Source organism: Rhagoletis pomonella, unplaced genomic scaffold (assembly GCF_013731165.1).
Source record: "Rhagoletis pomonella isolate Grant_MI unplaced genomic scaffold, Rhpom_1.0 Rhpom_scaffold_03894, whole genome shotgun sequence".
Taxonomy (NCBI): Eukaryota; Metazoa; Arthropoda; class Insecta; order Diptera; family Tephritidae; genus Rhagoletis; species Rhagoletis pomonella.
Window position 1 is genome coordinate 4,073 of NW_023462445.1, and position 14,768 is coordinate 18,840.

Genomic DNA, 14,768 nt, shown 5'->3' on the forward strand with positions numbered 1-14,768 from the left:
TATATCGACTAATCGCCGACGAAAAATTGTCGAGATTTTTGATGAACTATCTGACTCGCTTTGTAAAGTAGCTGATTTAGCTGAATTTATACGAATTGCACATCCCAAAATCAAATATAGCCAAGCCCCAGGGGAAGCATGTATTACCATAAGTGGGATTGTAGAAAGTCTACATACGCACAAACCTTTATATGGCGCTACGGGATGTAGTAGAAAATGGTGATTTTTATCCCTACCAGCGACGTAGATAAACATGTGTCCCAACTGTTCTGGTTTGATTTCGAACAATCGGGCATTCATCTACCGGAAAATGAACGCCAAAAAGTAGTTCGACTCAATGATTGTATTTTGCATTTGGGACAAAAATTCCTGACTGGTGCGGTACAGCCGACGATTGTCCGACGCAGTGATGTTCCATCATCAGTTCGTAGTTATTTTCCTTCGGAGGGTGACAACGTTCTTGTTTCCGATTTATATACGAACTCGTAAAATGCTAAAACACGAGAAACCGCTTACCGCCTATTCCTCCAACCCTCTCAGCAACAATATCAACTACTTTCAGATTTATTGTTATGTCGCCATGAACTACCTCGAACTGGTGGTTTCGAAACTTATGCACATCGAGCACTGAATGCTAGTACTGTAGAGGATCCACAGATGGTCAAAGTGTGTCTGGATGACCTGTCTCATGGTCTTCGCCTTCGTGCAGACGCAGATTTCCGTATTATGGAACAAATGAAGCGTCGCAACGTTGCTTACACGGATGAAACGTCTGTCTGACGGTTAGCATTCGGAATAGTAGGTGACGAAATTTTTCTGTTATTGTTGATGTATCCAAACCCACAGTATACAGCAGCCTGAACATTTTTGAAATTTGCTAACATTACAAAATTGTTTTCAAATTTTCACTCTCACAAATACATCCTCATTTTCAGTCTCAAATAAAAGAAAATTTAAATATTTTCATCTATTTGTTTTTTGTTTTACTTTTATTTGGCATTTGAGTCGCTCTCAAACTTTAAGTTTTATAAAGTAGACAAACTTCAAAAAATAAATGATGGCCGACGAATTGAGCGAGCGGTTTTACCTTCAAACATTTGCATCATGGTATACAGTAACCAGCCATTGACAACATGCTTATTTGAAAATTAATACATGAAACGTTAGTTGCGTTCGCGTAGCTGTTAATTGTTCATGTTTAACCAAAACTTACAAGTTTTTGCGTTCGCGTACGCAAAAAACTTGCAAAGTAGGGGAAATTGAGAGAGCAAAGTGACATTTCATTTTGAGGGGAAGCTGCTGGTTTCTGCTGAAAAAATTTTTGTCAACAGCAATTTGCCAACAGGAAAACAGCTGATCAAAAACTGCTGGTTGGCATTTACGCAAATCACAAAATTGGATTTGATGGTTTGGAGGTTAAAAAATTACAAAATGCGACTAATTAAACTTGTAAGAAATAAGTAGTTATATGTTTAATCAATAAACTGTGTCAGTATAACACTTTGTGATGACTTTTCGTAAATTTAAATTTTACACTTTTGAATGTAAACAAAAATTATATCAGCTGTTCGTCTAACTTGCAAGTTTCTGCAAATTTTCTGTTCGCGTACTATTTGGGATATTTTTCTCTTGTGAGAGAACAGATGACATTTCGCCGGAATTTGGCAGTTGGTTGGTTTTAACTGGAGATTTTAAACGAACGCACCTATTGTAAATGTAATGAATTATTATTATTTTTTTTTGTCATTAACCCAAATGTTTGTTGATATATTTGAAATGTAAATTTGAACAGCAAAATTCGTAAGTAAAAAATAATATAAAACAAAAATATTTTTAATAACTACGTGGGAGGTGGGCGTGGTTATTGGCAGATTTTGTCAAAATTTAACACTTACCTAAATTATACCAAAGGCAACCTGACACCGACTTTCGTTAAAATATATGTCAGCCCACCATTATTCACTCAAAGTTGTGTTCGGAACACGGTTTGACTTATGTAGGAACTGCATCCGGTCATAATCTTCACGCTTGATTTGCTTGGAATTTTGTTTTTCTCGTCATTTTATTTTATGTGACTTGACTATGACGAGAAAATATTTTTCACTATAAGAAAATATTGGATTTCATTTGGGTTAACGAAAACGGCAACTGTGAAAAAATATCAACCAATACATTCAAACCAAATGTCAAATGCAATGGTTGATATGCAGATATGAAATTCGATGACGAAAAAACACGTAGTGTACGTGTACACGTGTAGACTAAATTTGTCAGATAATACGTTGATTGAGAATATCTGCTAATATGCGTTGAGTTTAAAAATGTAAAATGCTGTTAACCGGGACGTTACACATTCAATTTTCCCCTTTAAATTTTCAATACACCCACACTTTTTCACTAGCACACTCTTATTTATGGGCAACTTTCTTTCAATTTTTCCCTTTCAATTGATTTTCAATTTTGCTTTCAATTTAGTGAAAATAAAAAATACCGTCTGCAGGCTAAAATGTTAATATACAATGGAATTAGAAATGGTCTTCAGAAGCTAGTTAGTTACATTGTTTTCTTGAAGACGACATGTTCATAATGAAATTGTTTCTCAAATTGAATGCAGCCTACGTAATGGTTTTCCATTTTGATGATTTTTTGGATGATGGTTGTGAGAAATCGGGGGGTTTATTCTACCTGACAAATGCATATTGCGTATTGTTTTCACATCGACGTAGATGTGAGTAGAGAGTTGCTGGGTTATTCTTACACCCTATTTGTTACAAGAATTTCTTTGCCCGTATGGGTATAGATGCAGTGGACGGTATGTTAGTTTTTTAGTAGGATCTTGTAACCCGTTTACTTTAAAGTTGGACTTATTATGAAGTGTAACTTCAGTCCCTCCCCCGCCCAAAGAATTGGAAAATAACATTCGCCGTGGTTTTGGCGTTTGTAAGCGGAAATTTTTCCCTGTCTTGGGAGTTTTGTTTATTGGGACATCTGAGGGTGTACGTCGCTTACCTTCTGAGTTAACTAGACTTGGCTCAGAATATATTGGCCGCTGCCGAACGTTTTTCACCTTGGTTCGGTGTGTAGCAAATGTTGAGAATTTGCTGAAAAATGAATGTTTTCTTTTGGTTGGATTCGGTGTTTGCGCGCAACCAGTTAGAATCCAACCGAATATGGTCTCTTGGGCAAGAAGCGTGTTTAGCGCATTCTTCTGAATGCCGCTTAAACTTATTTTTGGGTAAATATCTCCGCCCAATACGAGATCAACTGGCTCGTTGGCGTAGAATCTTTTATCTGCCAAAACCAAGTTAGGGAATGCCTTTCGTGTAATATCACCAACGTGGCAAGTCGGAAGATCCCTTGTTAACTGAGGCAAAACTAGAGCGGTGGTTTCCAAAACAATTGATGGGTCTATAGGGGACCGCAGTTGAATAGAACACGCTTTGACCTGCGCAGATGATGAATTGTTGATACCCAAGAAGCATCTTGATGGCAGTTTCATTCTGCGTTTGAGTTTCTCGGTGATGAACCAGCACTGAGAGCCAGAATAAATTAGTACTCTAGCTGGAAAACTAACGCCGTTGTTAAGGATATTGACACGGGCAGTTCCTAATAACACTCCTTTATTTGTGTTTGTGTGATAGGAGGTAACATTGCTAGTCTGGGTATTATTTGCTCTTTCAGCTTTGCGCCTCACCCTAGCCTGTTCTAACGTTGAAGCTATGTCAACTTCGGGGATCGGAACTCCTCTACGATCAGTTGGTTTTTGCTGAACAGCTTGAATGTGGAGCATCGTGTGATGCCTTAAATGGCACGTGCCACAACTGTATGGACTAGTGCATCTTGATACTGTATGTTCAGCTGATAAGCAGTTCAGGTAGTAGCTATTGTGCTTAACGTAATCAACTTTTTCAATAGTGCTAAGCCTGCGGAATCGTTCACAATTTCGTAGTCTGTGCGCATTGCTTTCGCAAATTTTGCATGAAAATTTTGTTACGTTGCCCTGCGCGGCGCCAATTCGGTTTGAAGGGGCTTTAGGGAAATGCCGTACGTTTTCCGGCTTAGATTCTCTATGAATTTGTCCATCCTTTAGGCCAGAAACGGTTTTAAGCGTCTGAAACCTGTTGGACAAAAACCTATCCATGTCTTGCCATTTGCAAATTTCTGTTTTGTTCTCAATGGTCTGTTCCTATAGCGCCAATGTATGTTCTGGTAGTTTAGTCGAACAAAGATACGTTAGAATTGCATCCCAATTAGAAATGTCAATATTATGACCGCGTTCGCTCTCTACTGCGTTGAGGTTGAACAAAATCTTCATTTGCGTATTTACCAGAATGCGTTTATTTTCGTATCTGTCGCTTAAACTTTTCCAGGCCATTTCAAAGCCATCATTGATTAAAGGGCACCATCGCACAATTTCCTTGGCCTCCCCTGCAGTTTTCTGGTTGAGGTGGAAAAGCTTCTCAACCGGGATAAGGCGCTTGTTGAGAATGTATATGGCCGTAAACATATCTCTGAATGACGGCCATGAAATATAGTCCCATTTGAAGATATCTGTGTCGCAAGGAGGCAGATGTATATTGTGCTCCCAAACAGATATATCTTCTATTTCCTTTTCGGTTTTCGCTAACTTCTCTGCGTCAGCAGCCATTGCAGCCATGCACTTTATATAACAGGTGAAACTGCTTTTGTGTTTTCCCTTTACGGACAGATTTGTATCTAAGAGGGCTTCATGGGCTGATTTTGTTTTCTTCCACATGGCCCTAAGCTCCTCTTGCTGTATTGCAAGGGCGTGCTTATTTTGCTCTTCGAATGGTGTACTGCGGTAATCGTATTCGAATTCATGAAGGTTTCCATTTCAGAGCGTTTATTTTAAATGCGATTTCGTAGAATTGTAGAGGTAGTTTGAAATATCTCGTGAATACAGATAAAAATCTATTGAGGTAATTAAGAGAAGGGATTTCGCGTTTAAACGTATGTATGTACATATATATATGAATATGCCACTAACGCTTTATTTGTTTCAGCAAACTACACAGTGATAATTTTAATATGTGTATGTACAATTACTCCTCGCCACCCAACTTATAGACAAAAGTTGTGCGAAATTCCACAACCAATAAAATAATTTATGTTCGTTTGTATTTCAGTTCGCGAAAGTGATTTTATGCTAACAAAAACGGCGAAAAAGCTCAGTGAATATGAAGTGATCACCAAAAACAACAAAATAATAATGCATGGCTAATCAACGCAAGTGAAATGTGTAAAGGCCAACAGAATTTCGCATAAAACTTTAGGAAGCGTGAATTTGATAATAATGCAATGAGAATAACTATAAAGCCGATGATTACAAGAAACCGTGCTTTGCAAAAAAATAAAAAATTGTTTTTCGCTAAGTAAAATCGCTTTTTACACAAACAACACTGTGTTAAGAACTGTGATGGACGTTCGCGCGCTTATACGCATATGGCCGATGCACTCACAATAGTGAAAAATTGTTTTTGAACTTGAATATTCACTTCTGAGTCCCTTGCTCTTTTTGTTTTGTGAAAAAATCACTTGCGATAAAATCTTTTACACAAAACTTGAACACTTTGCTGACACATAAATAAGTGCAAGAAACTCAACCACGTATCTTTGCTGTAATAAGCTGCGTGCTGGTTGCATAGATTAAGTGCTGGTGGTTTGTGGTAATTAAAAGGCAGGAACTGTGAGGTAAGTTCTTAGTGGCAAATTGCTTTGGCTCTGGAACTGTGGAAACTTAAAGTTGGTTTATGTATCTCAATTCCAGGGTAGACTGTATTGTAGGCGCTCGTTGTTGCTTTAACGGCGTAGATGAACCAATGTTTACTGCGGAGACACGTCGCACGGAGTTGAGTGCTCGTACGTAAATTATCATGTAAAGAGAAGACAAGGATTCAAAGTGTTAATAATTAATAAGTGGTCCCTGATCTTTATTTTGTATTTAAATGATTGTGTACAACGTTACAAAGCGTACTTGATGCTCTCACCTCAGTGTGGCGTGGTAGCTGGTGAACAGGTTGAAAGTTCTCGGAGAAGTGAATTTAGATATATTTTCAAACTCCGTTGTACCCGCCGAACCATGTACTTAGGTTCAATTTCCCCTCAACACAGTTATTAAGCGGCGGGGTACATATGTATATTAGCGTGAGTTTGTGTGTGTATGTTTGTACATATACGGTGCATGTTACTGCATATTAGGGTGGAGCAATATATTAAGGCTGGAGGCCTAAACAGTATTTATTACATGGCTAAATACTTACAAATTAAATACTTTATGATTTAGGAAAAATTTAATCAACACTATTTCGAGATTTTCGAGACTACTTCGGGATTCCCAGGACTATTTCATGATTTTGGGTCTATTTCGAAATTTTCGTTATATTTGTCGATCTTGATTCGATATATTTATCGATAAATTTAATGATTTTGCAATCGTTATATTTGTCGATATTGTTATCGGTGTTATAATAGGTATGATTATCAATATTTTTATCGATAAAATAATCGATGTTATTGTCGATATATTTATCGATATAATAATCGATGGGTGGGGTTTAGTAGCGCTCACAACTATTTCGGGCTATTCCGTCCAAAAGGGTGGCCCGATCTAAAAAAAAAATTCCACAAACTTGTAGTCAAGGGTCTACGCATTATTCTAACACTCACTTTTGTAAATTTTGGTCACTAATTTATTTACAAATTGGGTTTGAAATATGCCGTTTTTTTGTAAAATTCGGAAATTAGCGTACATTTATCACTTCTATTCGCCTTAAAGCAGCCAATTCACCAATACATTTTTGTATTGCCCTTCACTTTACACTTCACTCGATTAGTTGTAACTTGCTTTACGACTTTCATATTAACCAATTAATCACAATTCATTAAATAAAAACATCTTCAAAATCACGCGTCTGACTTTGGTTGCATATTCAAATTAAATGGCGGAGTTCAGCTGTCAAATTCCAAAATATACAAAAGAGCATTAAAAGTATACAAAGGTGTTCTCTTTTCTTCGCAAAACAGAAAGGAGAATTCTACTGCCTAAGGGTTACAATCCCTAAGTGCGGCCGAAGGCCGCCTACGCAGAAAGGTGTTCTCTGCAAAAGGTGTTCAGCCCCCCTTCTTTGGCAACACAGAAAGGAGAATTCTACTGCCTGAGGGTTATAATTCCTAAGTGCGGCCGAAGGCCGCCTACGCCGAAAGGTGTTCTCTGCAAAAGGTGTCCAGCCCCCCTTCTTTGGCAACACAGAAAGGAGAATTCTACTGCCTGAGGGTTATAATCCCTAAGTGCGACCGAAGGAAGGAACTCTGCACAAAAATACATTTGTTAAAAAGAACATTTTTTTTATAAAAACTTTTTTTTTTCTTTTTTTAATTAACTTTTTTATTCTTTATTCAAAATCGCCCGATATCTAATTTGGCATAATTTCTTTTATTAAAAACTCCCATGGTTTCTGGGGGGTCATATTCCACTTCAAAACTGCTCAGTTTGCCTAAGAAAATTCCGTTTTTCCCCCTTTTTAAAACGGTTCCCTAGGGGCCTTTGGGAGGAGTCCAAGGGGGTGCGTACGCCTTTTTAGAAAGCGGGGACTGTCCCCTTTCTAGTGGGAATCTTTTTGTACGCGGTAGTTAGTCTCATTGTACATTTGTACGCGGTGTTCCGCTAGGTGAAACTAACTAAATACTTTTTGACCAAGTATTTAGCGCTGTGATAATAACTAAATATTTACTAGCCTACTCGGCCTTTAGTAACATCCAAAATACTTAAATAAATACAGTGAAACCCCCTTGGGCGGACACTCACCGTCAGTCATTTTTTGTCCGCCCAAGAGAGGTGTCCGCTCAATGGAAGGGAAGTTATTTTAGAATTTTTTTAATTTTTTAATTAATTGAATAGTCACTATTTCTTATTTGGATAAAAGATATTGATATTACATCGTTCAAACAAAAATGTGCATGTATTTTTTCAAAAGTGCATATTACATTTATGTGCGTAAGTACATATTAAGTAATAACAAAATAAAAATAAATATTACATTTCAGTCCATAAACTACATAAAACCATAGATTCATTACATAAAAAACTGGGAAATTGTCGATTGACGTAAGTTTTATTTTTAATTTTTTTCAGTGTCAGTACCTTTGTCATCAATAGTTTTCACGTTTTTATCAGTAACAGATCCATCCACAAATCTAATTTTCGATCCATGTATTTATTATTATCTATTGTTATAAATTCATCAGAATTAGAATTGGATTCTCCAAGGGTTTCTGATAATTCAAATAACGAACCTAAACCACTGCGCAAACCCAACTAAATGTGTGCATAAAAATCTCATTTTATGCGGGAAGTCCCCCTTTTCCATTTAGTAGTCCGCCTATGAGGAGTTCGTGTCCGCTCAACGGAGGTTTTTGTTTGATTTGTTATGAAAAGAAATCTTCATGTCAATTGATAAGAGGTTCGCGTCCGCTCAATTGAGGGTTTTGTGTCAATTTTATGCAAAATAACTGTCCGCGTCCGGCCAAGAGGGTATCCGCTTAAGAGAGAGTAATTTGTTTCGAAATTTATACTTAAAACTTTGTATAGGAAAAAATGTCCGCCCAAGGGAGATGTCCGCCTAATAGAGGTGTCCGTTAGGAGAAGTTTCACTGTAGTACTTTAGTACATATTTACTAAAGCATACATAAATACCTAAATACTTAGCACTTAGTTTTTGGTAAATAAAATTTTACCCTTCACTGGTATCAAGGCATGTTCAACATGGTAGAAGTGACAATTCAGTCGAGCTCTCTCATAGCTGATTGCAATGTCAAAATATTTAAACAAAGAAATTAACCCTTTGTTATGCATTTACCATATTTGATAAAACTCAATATCTTTGAAATTACAGTTTTTGTAAATATGAAAATATTTAAAATCTTATTAGAATCAGCTTCATTTTAGTTGCTGCATTTTCGTTCTAACGTAAATGTGGAAATGCATACCTACACAAAATTACATACTCAGTGAAACACACTTATTTATAAAACCGATTTGACAATTTTTTTTTGCTATCCCAATGTTTTAGAGCACTTATTTTTTTATTCAAATACTTAATTCTAAAGTATATTAGACATTTAAAAAAAGTTCGATTCTTCTAAATTTACATCAGAACTTAACTTCAATAATTTAGCTATTAAATTTTTGCAATTCTAAATTTCCTTTACATTGAATTTATTAAAAACTACTTTCAGTTTCTTTATGTCAACAAGGATTTAAGCTTTATCAGACCACCATTTGAAATTTGGTCTATCCATGTATATGAGTGGGAGATTTTCTTTTAAGATTCGGTATGATAAATCCTGCATCTGGGAACAAACGCGTCCGCTTAGAAATACTCGGCTGCGATGGGCAAAAAATAAAGTCACGCGCATACTTGAAGAGTCTCCTAATGAAACATCGCAGCAATTTGCCCACCGTTGTCGCTTCACTGGACAATTCGGATGTTTAAAATAGGGCACAAGTTACTTGTCCTAGTTCTTGACAAACACAACGCACCGCCCGTAATTCCTTTTCATTTTATTATGTATTTATATCAGTCGTACAGCTCACAATTGAAAATTTAAATTTAAAAAAATAAAATTTTGAATAGTATAGGCATGATACAAAAAAGAAGGTAGTTTCAATAAACAACGTTTTGATTAAAAAGCAGATTTTTGACAATTGCTCAATTGTGAAAAAATTCGAAGCGGCGTTACCCAATTGTAAGTTTTTTGGTGTGGGAGATTTTATATCCTAAATTTGGGATTATAAATAAAATAGTTGTGTTAATATTTACCTTTTAAAAATTATTAATATCTTATCTTAAAAATGTTTAAATTTTACATTAAACTCGATAACAACTTGCCAAATCATTATCATGAACATATTTTAGAAATTTTTTAGTGTCCTCATGTCATCTGATTATTTCACAATGTAGTTTTCTATATCGAATACGATGTGCTATTTAATATATATTCAGGCAGGTTCTGCAATTCACTTCCGAGTGAATTTGAACCAAATTCACTTTGAATCCGACATTTGGTGTTCTGTGTTTCACTTTCCGAGTTTCATTTCCACATTTTTTTCCAAAATGAGTTCCGAGTGAATTTGGATGTTCTGATAAACGAATCCGCGAAAAAATCTTCGGATTTCATTCACTTCGTTTCAAGTTTGTGGATTTTATGCATACACACAAATTTTAAATTAGCGGTTGTGATCGTGACGAAATGTGAGTAAATTTTAAATTATTATTGAAATACATTAATATTAAAACTAATAAGAATAAAAGAGTAACAAATTTTACACAAATTAAATGTTTAAGGGGAAAACAGAAGAATGCGCAACAGGTTACAATCCTTCTCCAATTCATGGAGAATCATCGGGATATCGCTCGAGGCTTCGTGAAAGGTGACAAAGCCAAAGTAGATGCACTCTGGAAGGAGCTGGTAGAAGATTTGAATGCCCACGGCCCACCGCATAAGGATATGTCTGGCTGGAAAAAGGTGACCAAGTTAATTTTTTCTACGTTAATCGACCTTTCTAATGTAAATATTTTAATAGGTTTGGATGGATTGGAAGGCCTTTGTCAGGAAAAAAGTTGCTCACAACAACACCGAAGCTAGGGCAACCGGAGGAGGTCCATTCAACAAGCATGTCCTGACGAAAACAGAGGATGCAATTGCCCGTTTATGTGGAATATATACGGTGGTGGAAGGTATTGCCAACACAGCAGACTTCGGTGCACCTACTGGAAGCAATGAGATTTCTTCGGAGGCTTCCAGTGACGATATACCATCCACTAGTGCCGCTGCTTCAACACGGTCCCGAAGGCGCGAGCCTGCAGTTTCCGACTCACTTAAGACTAACATTGGGGAGCAGACAAGTGCCATGAAAAGTTTGGTAGATGAGTTGCAGGACAATGTAGACGCCACAAACGAAGTAAGCACCGGCATAAAAAGTCTATGCGAAGCTGTGAAGGAAATGACAGTTGCCATACAAGAAGGTAATCAGGAGAAAAAAATGCATCATCTCCAAATGGAGAGGCTGCGTCACACGGAGAATGAGCTCAAACAAAAAGAGTGTGAGTTAGAGTAGTTAAAAATGTATTTGAAATACCACTACAAACCAAGTAATTAGATAACACTCTCCACCTTTGTAAATATGTAGTTTTATGTAAATATCTATCTGTAAATAATTATCTGTAAATATTTTTTGTAAATAGTTGTCTGTAAATAGTTTTTTAATGTACATATGTTATTTTTTAAATAGGAAATTTAACTTTTGTTCCAATAAAAAGTGAATTATATTTTATTTTAAATAACGGGTGATTTTTTTGAGGTTAGGATTTTCATGCATTAGTATTTGACAGATCACGTGGGATTTCAGACATGGTGTCAAAGAGAAAGATGCTCAGTATGCTTTGAAATTTCATCATGAATAGACTTACTAACGAGCAACGCTTGCAAATCATTGAATTTTATTACCAAAATCAGTGTTCGGTTCGAAATGTGTTTCGCGCTTTACGTCCGATTTATGGTCTACATAATCGACCAAGTGAGCAAACAATTAATGCGATTGTGACCAAGTTTCGCACTCAGTTTACTTTATTGGACATTAAACCAACCACACGAATGCGTACAGTGCGTACAGAAGAGAATATTGCGTCTGTTTCTGAGAGTGTTGCTGAAGACCGTGAAATGTCGATTCGTCGCCGTTCGCAGCAATTGGGTTTGTGTTATTCGACCACATGGAAGATTTTACGCAAAGATCTTGGTGTAAAACCGTATAAAATACAGCTCGTGCAAGAACTGAAGCCGAACGATCTGCCACAACGTCGAATTTTCAGTGAATGGGCCCTAGAAAAGTTGGCAGAAAATCCGCTTTTTTATCGACAAATTTTGTTCAGCGATGAGGCTCATTTCTGGTTGAATGGCTTCGTAAATAAGCAAAATTGCCGCATTTGGAGTGAAGAGCAACCAGAAGCCGTTCAAGAACTGCCCATGCATCCCGAAAAATGCACTGTTTGGTGTGGTTTGTACGCTGGTGGAATCATTGGACCGTATTTTTTCAAAGATGCTGTTGGACGCAACGTTACGGTGAATGGCGATCGCTATCGTTCGATGCTAACAAACTTTTTGTTGCCAAAAATGGAAGAACTGAACTTGGTTGACATGTGGTTTCAACAAGATGGCGCTACATGCCACACAGCTCGCGATTCTATGGCCATTTTGAGGGAAAACTTCGGAGAACAATTCATCTCAAGAAATGGACCGGTAAGTTGGCCACCAAGATCATGCGATTTGACGCCTTTAGACTATTTTTTGTGGGGCTACGTCAAGTCTAAAGTCTACAGAAATAAGCCAGCAACTATTCCAGCTTTGGAAGACAACATTTCCGAAGAAATTCGGGCTATTCCGGCCGAAATGCTCGAAAAAGTTGCCCAAAATTGGACTTTCCGAATGGACCACCTAAGACGCAGCCGCGGTCAACATTTAAATGAAATTATCTTCAAAAAGTAAATGTCATGGACCAATCTAACGTTTCAAATAAAGAACCGATGAGATTTTGCAAACTTTATGCGTTTTTTTTTAAAAAAAAGTTATCAAGCTCTTAAAAAATCACCCGTTATAAATGTTGTTTTATTTAAGGAGATGAATTAAATTTTCAGGTATTTGTATGAAGGTGGGTGGCTATATTCTCTCGTATCATTATCGCCTCATCAAGTGTAGACGCGGTTAATATTTCTTCAGCAACAGCAGATTCATTTCAATCGTCTTCAATGTCAAACTCAATTAACTCTTGCACTTTGTAGTGTTTGCAAACATTATGCAAAGCGCAGCAAACATTTGTTATTTGTACCACCTTTTGTGGTTGGTATTGAAGACAGCGGGCTAAGCATCTAAACCGGCTTTTTAAGACCCCTATCGTTCTCTCAACAACGTTGCGTGCCGAAGAATGTTTTTGATTAAAAGTATGATGTACTGTGCCAACATGTGGGTCTCGGTATGGTGTTAGCAAATATGGTTGAAGAGCATAACCAGCATCACCCAAGAGCCAAGACCCGCGATCTCCGTTTTCGTATCGCCGCTGGAAATAGTCCTGAGCTCTACTAACACTCCAAATTAAAGCGTCATGGCTTGATCCGGGGCGACGAGCGTCAACTGCTTTGATAACCATATTGTAGTCACAAATCTAAAACAAACGGTTTCAACCATTTAGCTCAAATACATAGAGAATCATTTTCTTCAAAAGTTACAACACTTACGATCATTGCATTGATACTAAAATAACCTTTTCGGTTATAAAAAAGACTGTGATCTTTATGTGGCTTTGTTATTTGTATATGCGTTCCGTCTATACATCCAATAACGTCCGGAATGACAAATTTTTGCTGGAAATGTTGTTTCGATTTAGCCAGCTCATTTTCCGTCATATTTAATTTAATCCAATGTGGACAGAAATACCTTTCTAAAATTTTGAGCAGTCGTTTTGTTACTTTAGCCACCGTACTTCGCCCCATTGCAATGTAGCTATCTTTTCCCACTGCTTTCTGAAAACCGCCTTCAGCTAAGAATCTCAAAGTAGCTGCCAGTTGCAGTTGCGTTGGAATGGATGTGCCTTTTATGTGAGGGTCAACAACGTTCAACAGCATAATAAAGGCATCTTTGTTGACTCTGTAGTTGGACACGAAACTACGAAATTGGTTGAACATTTGAACTTCTTGCAAATATTACATACTTACACCGATTCAGGAACCTCTAATGGATTGGAATGATTCCGCAGTATTCTTCTATTAAGGGCTTCTTCTGCATGCTCCTCAGTTTCCATAAATATGGTAGCAAACGCAATTAAAGCACTCATTTTTCGTTTTTCATTTAAATCTTTGTTATTTATTTGTGTTTAATTGACAACTTTGCTTGCTAAAAGTTTGTTAGATTGTGTCAAATTGGCAGATGTCAGATGTAAAGTTCATTATTAGGGTGAATGCAATCCGAGTGCGAAAATGAACAAATATTTCGTTTTCCAGAACACCAAAATTAAATTCACTCGGATTTGGATTCATTTCCAAATTCACTTTCACTCGGATTTCAGAACCTACCTGATTGTCTTTTTCCATTTAACAGCAAATGGAATTTACTTTGGGACCCATGGGCCGTGAAATTTCTCCAGCAACACATATTGTTTTCACATGAAATTTTGACACACCCAAAAGTGAAGTATAAAATAAATAGATAAAAACAAATTTTCAATCAAACTGATTTGTGTAGTTCAGGGGCGTCTTTTGGCAAATATTGTGGAGGCTGTTTTAATATATGCTATCTTATTATATATTTCTTAGCTTTTCTACATTCTGAGAAGTTGAGAGAATGAAGTCTAATGTTCTTTTTTGGTTGAAAGTTTGGACACAAATTTTCCAAGAATGGTTATAGGCTAAAACAAAACGGATATCTAAAGGGGGTGTGGAACCTCCCATACAAATCGAATTTTTCATTGTGCATATCTCTGGAAGTATTTATGGTAGAGTCCTGGAACTTGGTATGGATATATGTATGTATATGAACTCAATCTCAAGCTCATGGAAAAATATGGGTTTATTGGAAATTGCAGCGTGCCACCGTAGAACTTGGAATAGAGGTAAATGAAATCAGTCCCAAATTTATGAAAAATGGGGGTATATGAAAACGATCTCGTAGCCAGCTACGAGAGCTAGCGGTATAAGTAGTGT

General features: G+C 36.9%; 2 protein-coding genes across 5 annotated transcripts; one reads left to right on the forward strand and one right to left on the reverse strand.

Annotated features, from left to right (window-relative positions):
* The first annotated feature begins 10,410 nt into the window (after positions 1-10,410).
* Positions 10,411-11,137, forward strand: LOC118754436. Its single transcript, XM_036489313.1, has 2 exons — positions 10,411-10,545; positions 10,604-11,137. Exons 1-2 carry the CDS (start codon positions 10,411-10,413, stop codon positions 11,135-11,137), a joined length of 669 nt encoding a protein of 222 aa, XP_036345206.1.
* A 1,547-nt stretch (positions 11,138-12,684) lies between these two features.
* On the reverse strand, positions 12,685-14,280 carry LOC118754435 (putative nuclease HARBI1). 4 transcript variants are annotated; one of them, XM_036489310.1, is made up of 3 exons: positions 13,785-14,280; positions 13,308-13,716; positions 12,685-13,234 (listed from the first exon to the last, which is right to left on the reverse strand). In XM_036489310.1, the coding sequence occupies exons 1-3, from the start codon at positions 13,901-13,903 to the stop codon at positions 12,809-12,811; spliced, it is 954 nt and encodes a 317-aa protein (XP_036345203.1). In that variant the 5' UTR covers positions 13,904-14,280; the 3' UTR covers positions 12,685-12,808. The 4 variants fall into 4 exon arrangements, with proteins under 4 accessions (XP_036345203.1, XP_036345202.1, XP_036345205.1 ...); XM_036489309.1 differs by having other exon boundaries at positions 13,308-13,734; XM_036489312.1 differs by having other exon boundaries at positions 13,781-14,280.
* Between the last annotated feature and the right edge of the window lie 488 nt (positions 14,281-14,768).